The sequence below is a fragment of the Helianthus annuus genome, chromosome 8 (assembly GCF_002127325.2).
Source record: "Helianthus annuus cultivar XRQ/B chromosome 8, HanXRQr2.0-SUNRISE, whole genome shotgun sequence".
Lineage (NCBI taxonomy): Eukaryota > Viridiplantae > Streptophyta > Magnoliopsida > Asterales > Asteraceae > Helianthus > Helianthus annuus.
In genome coordinates, this window is record NC_035440.2 from 135,083,549 (window position 1) to 135,092,531 (window position 8,983).

At 36.0% G+C, this 8,983-nt stretch overlaps 1 protein-coding gene across 3 annotated transcripts; it reads right to left on the reverse strand.

Annotated features, from left to right (window-relative positions):
* Positions 1-3,299: 3,299 nt before the first annotated feature.
* On the reverse strand, positions 3,300-8,581 carry LOC110873703 (probable methyltransferase PMT2). 3 transcript variants are annotated; one of them, XM_022122702.2, is made up of 7 exons: positions 8,455-8,581; positions 6,734-7,319; positions 6,111-6,321; positions 5,737-6,025; positions 4,561-4,950; positions 3,817-3,894; positions 3,300-3,715 (listed from the first exon to the last, which is right to left on the reverse strand). In XM_022122702.2, exons 2-7 carry the CDS (start codon positions 7,310-7,312, stop codon positions 3,478-3,480), a joined length of 1,785 nt encoding a protein of 594 aa, XP_021978394.1. In that variant the 5' UTR covers positions 7,313-7,319; positions 8,455-8,581; the 3' UTR covers positions 3,300-3,477. The 3 variants fall into 3 exon arrangements, with proteins under 3 accessions (XP_021978394.1, XP_021978393.1, XP_021978395.1); XM_022122701.2 differs by having other exon boundaries at positions 8,275-8,574; XM_022122703.2 differs by having other exon boundaries at positions 8,500-8,517.
* Between the last annotated feature and the right edge of the window lie 402 nt (positions 8,582-8,983).

Below are 8,983 nucleotides of genomic sequence, written 5' to 3' on the forward strand. Positions count from 1 at the left end.
TGAAAACTTCCATGATTCTTTCTATCATATCATGAAAAATGGCTACCATGCATCGTTGGAATGTTGCAGGTGTGTTGCATAGACCAAATGACGTGCATCGATATGCAAAGGTTTCGTAAGGACAAGTGAAGGTGTTTTTCTCTTAGTCCTCTGTGCGATAGGAATTTGGAAGTACCCCGAGAATCCATCTAGAAAACAATAGAATTTGTGATCGGATAATCGCTCTAACATTTGATCAATGAAGGGTATGAGAAAATGGTCTTTTCTTGTGGCTTCATTGAGTCTCCTATAGTCGATGCAAACTCTCCATCCGGTGACGGTTCTTGTTGGTATGAGCTCATTTTTTTCATTGGTTACAACCGTCATTCCACCTTTTTTGGTACGACTTGGACATGACTTACCCATGGACTATCGGAAATGGTAGATAAGTCCGACGAGTAAGAGTTTGATGACTTCCTTTTTGACTACTTCTTGGACGTTAGAATTAACCCTTCTTTGTGGTTGGATTACTGCTTTGTAGTCGTCTTCCGTTAAAAGTTTGTGTGTACACATGGAAGGACTTATTCCTTTGATGTCCATTGATTTCCATGTAAATGTTGTTTTATGTTTTTAAGTAGATTAAGTAATTTTTCTTTTTTTTTTTGAGAAATGAGGTACGAGGAAATGATGACGGGAAGTTTACCTTTATTGTCTAAGAATGAGTATTCTAAGCCTTTTGGAAGTTCTTTGAGTTCTAAAGAAGGTGGATCTTAAATAGATGGCTTAGTCTTTGGTTCGTCATTGTGGTCGATAGCCGAAACGATTTGGTTGGTAGCGGCTTCTTCTTCAACGAATTGGTCATTTTGTTCCTCCATATTGGGTGGCTCAACTTCATCTTCCAACAAGGGGTCGTCATTGCCGAATGGATATTTCATTGATTTATTTATATTAAAATTTCGTTTGTCGACACCAAGTTTAGTGGGAAGATCTTGATGTTTTTGTTTGAGCAAAGCTTGATGGGTTTTAATGAAAGGTTGCTCCAACACGAGTGGAGCATCATCTAGGATGACGAAGTCGGTTGGTACAATCATTTGGTTTGTTTGAATGAGAACGTCTTCAACCACTCCCGTAACATGTTTAATTTTTGGTTAGCCAAGAGGATAGGAATTTTGATTGAAAGAAAATCACCAATACCTAACCTTTCGAATATGTAGCTAGTCATTATGTTAACACAAAGATCTTTATCTATTGATACGTTACTAATATAGATGTTCTGAATAAAACATGTTACTGGTTTTATGTTTAATCCAATTTGTTCATCTTGTATTAGTGAGCTCTAACCTTTAATTAATTTAATACTTGCTATTTCTTTGATATTAGGATTAGTGGTTAACTCTTTTAAAAACTTAGCATGAGATGGAACCAAAGTATGATTTTCAAAAGAAGGTTGTAGGATGTGTATTTCTTGGAGGTCTTTTTGTTCCTCTTCAAAATTTACCTTTAAGGGCTTACCTTCCGAATGGCTTGGTTCGGGTTTTTCTTCTTCATGTGTTGAGTTTTCTTTAAGTGGTTCCTCTTTCGTTGGCTCTTGAGGTTTTACCACTTCTATTATTACCTCTTTAGTACAAGTGGTCTGTTCTTTTGCACGAGATTGCTTAATCAAGAATTCTAAGTTCTTGAAACTTTGTATGAAGCTTTCGGCTTCGAGTACGATCGTAGGTGTGTCTCGTACATTTCAAACGCTGGAGTGTCCCAATCAAAGCTTGATTTTGAAAGTTCAAACCTTGGTTCTTTATATGTTGTGTATTAGGTTGACGGTCGAAAAAGGTAACAATTTTGTACCGAATGGGATTCACCACATATGGTACAATATGATTCCTCAAACCCTAGATCTGAAGTCGGCGAATCACTGATCCACCAGGACTCACTCAGATCTATACCTAATCTAACATATCAAGTCAGATCTGCAACGATCTAACTTCAGAGAAACATAGCAGAACGAATAAACCCAAGAGCTCACCAGAAGAGCTCTGCTACCATGTCAAAACAATGATATCAAGATGATAATCGACAAGACCCAAACCAAAATGTTATTATACCCAAAAGATCTGAAGATTACAACAAACAAGAAAGACTCAAACAATACAACGATCAACAACTCTCAGCTCTCACTACAGATGATTATCAACACAATAATCATATCAACACAATAATCATCAGACACTAACTAGATCTCATAACAAAATCACTAAAAATAAGAAGAATTAGTGATAAACTACTTGAAACCCTAAGCACCTTTTTAGAGAGAGAAATGAGAGAGAACAGATCAAAATATCTAATAATGCTTAGGGTTTTCTCTTATATAGAGACCCATGTGTATTACCCAAACCCGAGTAACCCGGATACTGTTATAACAACAACTTGTTAGTTGTTATAACAATCTTCTAGTCAACAACAAGCCCATATCAACAACTAGCGCACTAATGTACAACAACAAGCCCATATCATCAAATAAGCCCACAACAGCTTCTAGCAAGCCCATTCCTCTTCTAGCAGGTCCATTTCTCATATACAACATAACATAAATGAACAAATATATTAGAACATGTTTAACACTTATATTAAACTGTAAATGATAACATATATCTATTTTAACAGTCTCTTTTGTTGATTGTGCTTGAGAAAACTTCTTACAGATTTGTTTGTTTCCGTGAGGTTTAAGATAACAAGAAAACGATGCGAACTGGGTATCCATTAAGACTATGTCCATTGGTGACCCAACCCAATCTAACCTTTTATTAAAAAATTAATGTCTCTTTCTTCCACTTACACAACCCAACCCTACACATTCACCACCCATCCCAACCTAAAAATATGTCTTTGATCGAACTCGGTTTTTAAAAAAAACTTATATCGGGATCTTCACAAAATTTTTTTAAGAAATACTGTGTATTTAGTTTTTTTAAAGTTTAAATATTATAAGTTATTTGATTAATTAAATTATTAGGGATATTAGTTTGGGTTGCAACCACCAACCTGGTTGTCAACTTTGGTTAGTGTGAGTTTCTTTTTTAAATTTTTTAATTACTCAAACTTTTCTCTTATTGGTGACCAACTATAACGCTCAGCATTTTATTTTCTGTACTTTCAATCTAGAAAATTGTATTCACATTTTCTGTACTTTCCATATCTAGAAAATTGTATTCACCCGTATTGAAGTGCATAGGGAGTACATTTAGCCAAACCCTTTCAAAAAAACCAACACTTAAAGAAATAATAAAAACATTATAAATATGCATGATTGAAAATCAAATGGAGTATGGCTCAAGTAACTGTAATTATAACATTGATATCAAAACTATTGTTTACATTGTGCACCAAGCCAAACTGAGAAACTTACACAAACAGATGTTATACCAATTATACTAATCTAACAAACCTACTTCAAACACTATTTAAACCAAACAACAAAAAATTCGAAAAAGAATCAAGTCACAATCATCTTGAAGACGGTGAACTGTTTTCGCCTGCAGCAACCCAATATTGTTTGACTACAAACAGTATCTTTTCTGGAAGAAGAGGACCGTCTTCATGATCCACCATTTTTGTGTTCCACCTCATTCCGGAAACTATTTTTTTCACTTTTATCAGTTCAATCTCGTGGTCGCGGATTATAACAGTACCTTCAGGTCTTAAAATCCTATCCATCTCTAAAAGGATGTCCTCATAACTACACCTGCATGTATGTCTTATGTTTAAAAAATATAAAATAAAAAGGAACTCCAACAGATTAATTATAAGTACAACTAACTAAAAACATACGAAAAAGCAACTTACTTGTCTTTGTACAAGCTGAAAAGACCGTTAGCGTGAATAAGATCATATGACCTAGGATACGTGGAGAAGGCTTCACACCTGAACATTACAAAAAGATTTAAAAAAAAACGGACCACTTTTCTAGATTCACAAACAAACTAGCAGCGTTGAATGGGTCAAACGGGTTGGTCCGGGTTGTTTTCATCTCAAACGGATCAAATTAAAAAAATAGCTAAAATGGAAATGGGTTGAATGGTCAATTGGTCAAACGGCTTGCAAGTCACCCAAAGTCTATTTTTAATGCTTACAACATTTTATCCAAAGATTTAGATGATTGCTGTAGTGACTTTGTTTTTTTTTTTTTTTTTTTTTTTGTAAACTTAAATGATTCCGAGTCAACCCAAACGAATTGGCCCGTTTCAACCAAATCCTTATTACCGGAAATTAACATTTGAGTAAATTTTCATTTTCGTCCCTGAGGTTTGGTCATTTTTGCGACTTTCATCTAAAGGTTTGTTTTTCGCATCTGGGTCCTTGTGGTTTCAAAATCTTGTCATATTCGTTCCTGAGGACCAAACCTCGGGGGACGAAAGTCACAATAAATTGTTAAACCTCATGGGCAAAATTGGCAAGATTTTAAAACCACAAGGACCCCAGATGCGGAAAAACAAACCTTTGGATAAAAGTCGCAAAGTGGCCAAACCTCAAGGACGAAAATGACAATTTACTCTTTGACGTTTTAAATGCAAAGATTTAAAGATTTACCAATCATGATACATTCCAATCAAGCCTCGCTCATAAACGACACCAAGAGTGTCTTTACCGGCTATCGTCGGCATCACATTCATTACCCAAGATTTCGGGGATTCAAGTGCAGCCGCAAAACTTCCAAGACCGGCATTCATATCCATGATATTACGATAACGCCCTATACCAATAATCTTGTTCACCCTCTTGTAAGCATTCACATGTTTAACCCATAACTTGTTGTCGTCTTCAAATGACTCGGAAGAGATTCCATGTATGGAACCACTTGAAATTCTTGGAGGAACATCGTTAAGTCTTTGTGGGAACGGTTTTAATTCACCACCGGCAACCTCGTCTCTGTTGCTTGTTTTGGGGTACGGGGTAACACATGCCTCCATTTCTTTGTACCTGCATGCCAACGTGTACGTTTTATAAAAAAAAAAGGAGGTGCTTTTTAAGTGTTCATGTAAACTAGAGGTGGTCGGTTTGACCCGTTCACGGATGAATGGATTGATTTATGTCATGTATTATCTCTAACTAGTTAAACAAGTAAAACATGAAAGTAGCTTAAAAGATGTCTTGAGCATTGGCCAAATCATATTTTTAAGAATTAAGAGTAAAATGCCATTTTATCCCTAAGGTTTGGTCACTTTTGCGACTTTCGTCCAAAGGTTTGTTTTTAATTATCTGGATCCAAAAGGTTTAAAAGCTTGCCAATTTCATCTGACTGGTTAACTCCATCCATTTTTATCCGTTAAATGAGGGGTATTTCCGTCTTATTAGATTTTTTTTATTAAAATGAAAAACACTATTAAGAAATAAAGATACACCTACGTGACTTTCTAGTTATGACTTTTCTTATAAACATTAACAAATAAGTAAAAGGACGAAAATACCCCTGACTTAAAAATGGATGGTGTTAACGAGTCATATGAAAATGGCAAGATTTTAAACCTTTTGGATCACCATGCGGAAAAACAAACCTTTGGACGAAAGTCGCAAAAGTGGTCAAACCCTAGGGACGAAATGGCATTTTACTCTATTTTTAATTTACAATTTCCATAACAAAAATTTAAAATTTTGACCCGAACCCATTTGACTTGTTACTCAACCTGCTTGAGGCAACAGTTAATGCAAACTATTACGAGTCGAAAGACTAGTAGGCAAGTGGGAAATAAGAAACATATTATATACCATATATCATCGGCACTTGACGGTTGACAAATGGTAACACGCGATTCTCTTTCTCGACAATAATCTGTATTTACTCTTTTCCTCCATATCATCATGTCACCTTTCTCGTGTTTCTTCTCCCAACAAAGAAGTTTAGCAATTTCCTCAATTTTCTTTTGTTCATCTTCGAGTTCTTCTTTCGAATGTTGCCATGTTTTATATTTCGCCTTCCAGTTAATAGGCGGCCCCGAAAGCACCCAATAGCCCCCGGGTCTCAAAACTCGATCAATTTCTATCATATACTTTCCATCTGCTCAGATGCTCATTAAATTATTACATAAAATAAGTATTTTTAGAATATATGTGATTTAAGAAATTTTGTTATATGTTCATACCATTTTGGGTCCATGGGATCGAGCATTGAGAACAATGAGCCATGTCGAAGGATCTTGACGGAAATGGAAGCTTTATAGTGTCGAGATCACCGACAAATGCGGGAACGCCTCTTTCTAGTGCGAACCGAATTTGTGGTTCGTGTGAGTCTTTTGGTGAAAATGACATGGTAATAACGTTTTTCTTGAATAGGTACGCACCCAAACTTGCAGCCTATGTGAAACCATGAAATAAAACAATAGAAAACCAATAAGATTAAAAAAACACACCGTATAGCATTTTCGCAATAAAAAATCAAACGCGAAATTAGAGGTGGCAAGATGAGCGGGTCAGGTGGAATGGGTAGCGGGTCAAAACAGGTTCAGGTTGACCCACAAACACACTTTGTTCTTTTTTATAGTTTTTATATTTAATTAATGGATTAATGATGGTTACAAAAACAACATTATTAAAAATTACTTTAAATATTTAAACAAAAAATCTTCAGAAGATTGTATGCATGAAAAACAGACTTTGCATGACTTTCAACCTGTTGACCCGTTCAAGATAAAACACAACAAAAATCGACCCATTTATATATAAACGGGTCAAAACTGCCACCACTACGTAAAATAGGTTAACTTACCCCGCACCCAGTGTCGAGAGCAGTTCGAACAACCCCATTGCCGATTGGAATAACCAATGCTATTTGATCAATATACGCATCAACCCCATGAGGAAACTGTTTCACTCTATCGGGAAACCTAAAAACATTTCCTTCAAATTGTATCCAATTTTCCGCCTTTTCAACCGTCAAGTTTTGATAAGCTGCATTAGCAAACGGCACATAATCACGGCTTTGGGGCCACGGAAACGGAGTAACGTAGCCTTTCGGGGCTGGAATAAGACAGTGTAGCTTCTCGTTATCATCGTGACAAGGTGTGTGATCGATGAACCGATCGTGGCATGGTGGAACAACCTTAGTTTCGGATCGTAGATCGTTTGAGTTCTTCACGCCAACACCATGGTGGGTCTCGATGTTTAGATTTGATACGACGCTACAATCAGCGTTTTTTGTTATTTCGTGAGCTATCGTGTCTCCTTTCCCGAAACCGCTTCTTTGCCATGCGCCCAAGAGGTAGAAGAAACAGCACAAGCCGAATATTAAGAATACGGAAAAAGATCTTCTAGTTTTATTATCACCTTGCTTCGCTTTAGTTGCCATGATTAGCCTGAAAATTTTGTTGACAAAAATCAAAATAACGCTACAGTAACCGATAGATTCTAAGGATCGTTTAAACAGCAAATCTTGGCATCATGATAAAAAGAATATACAAAAAGTTGGCAAGTAAAGCAAATCTTGCAATTTTCATGGGACATTCAGAATAGAAATAGTTGGCAATTTTCATAACGTTATTGACAAAGGAGAGACTATACGCACACCGTCACCACATATGTTACTACTAATCAGCAACCTATTGATTTGATGTTACACAGACATTTAGGTGTGTGCATATACACGTGTATAGGGCATTATTTGTATGTAACTTTATATGCCTGTATAGGGCATGTATGTAACCAACCATATACGCCTGTTTAGCGCACTGTATGTTACTCTATATGCACGTATAGGGTATGTATGTAACCAACCATATACACCTGTATAGGCACTGTATGTTACTCTATATGCACGTATAGGGTATATATGTAACCAACCATATACGCCTGTATAAGGCGTTGTATGGTACAGTATATGTCTGTATAGGGCATTGTACAGCACTCTATGCGCCCGTATAGGTCATGTACGTAACCATATACGCCAGCATAAGAGGTTGTATGGCGCGCTACACACCCGTATGTTTAGAAATGTTACACGGCTGTGTATATTGTATAACTAATGGATTGACATGATGACTATTGGGGTTCCTATAGCATGACCCTACGATAACAATAGTACTTCTTAAGCTCATATAGCCTTAAAACAAACAACCAAAAGTATCATAACTTTGACCGTATTCAAAATAAACCTGGTCCACCACTGAGTCATTTGATCAAACACTTGGTAGACGTCTCTAACATCATATGATAAAATGTGCAAATAGGGAAATTGATAAACATACATAGCAATCACATATACAAAATCAACATCAAATCACACACTACACATGAAAGGGGTTGAAATATTACGGATCTTGACGAGAAACAGATGGAAACCAATTGGGTTTTCGCTTGATCGGGGTTAGAGACCTTAAAATATGGACAAAATTTCTTGTGGGTGTGGCGATTATGGTTATGGGAAACAAGTAATAAAGTAATCAGAAAGAAGAAAGAGAGAAATTGAATCAAGAATATGAAGAAAAATGCAACCGGATTTGATCATATGATTGGAAACGAATTGTGAACGGAACCCACGTGTCTTGTGATCATCGTCAGAGAATGACATCCACAATCAATGCGGTTCGAATGTGTTCATATGCACGTCCGTTACTAAAAGTCTAAAACCAACTCTTTTTTATTTTATATTACACTAGCATTATATGCCATCTTACGCGGCGGGAGCGACATATCATATTGCGATACTCGTTTTTTTAGTTTTTTTATTCATATAAGATTTATTGTAAGATTACTGTGATAGATATAAATCAAAAGAGAAGTAATCAGGTAATTCATTTTATTATGTTGTGCATGGTTCGATCAGTTTGGTTATTATCCTCAACTGAATCTGAAACTAAAGTCATCAGTTAGTCTATTTAATTAACCAATCGGTTTTTGGTTAATCACTTCGATGTTAGATTGACGTTTCTTGGTTTGGTTCATTTAATTTCAGTTAATAGCAAAAAGCAAACTTGAGCTAAGACTTTTGTTTAGAATTATATGAAATTGAAGTATAAATACA

Coding starts and splice junctions, on each gene's coding strand:
- LOC110873703 (XM_022122702.2), bottom strand. CDS start 7,312: ATGGCAACTAAAGCGAAGCAAGGTGATAATAAAACTAGAAGATCTTTT. Junction 3,895..4,560: donor ATTGGAATGTATCATGATTG/GTAAATCTTTAA, acceptor TGTAATGTTCAG/GTGTGAAGCCTTCTCCACGT. Junction 3,716..3,816: donor TTCAGCTTGTACAAAGACAA/GTAAGTTGCTTT, acceptor ACATACATGCAG/GTGTAGTTATGAGGACATCC.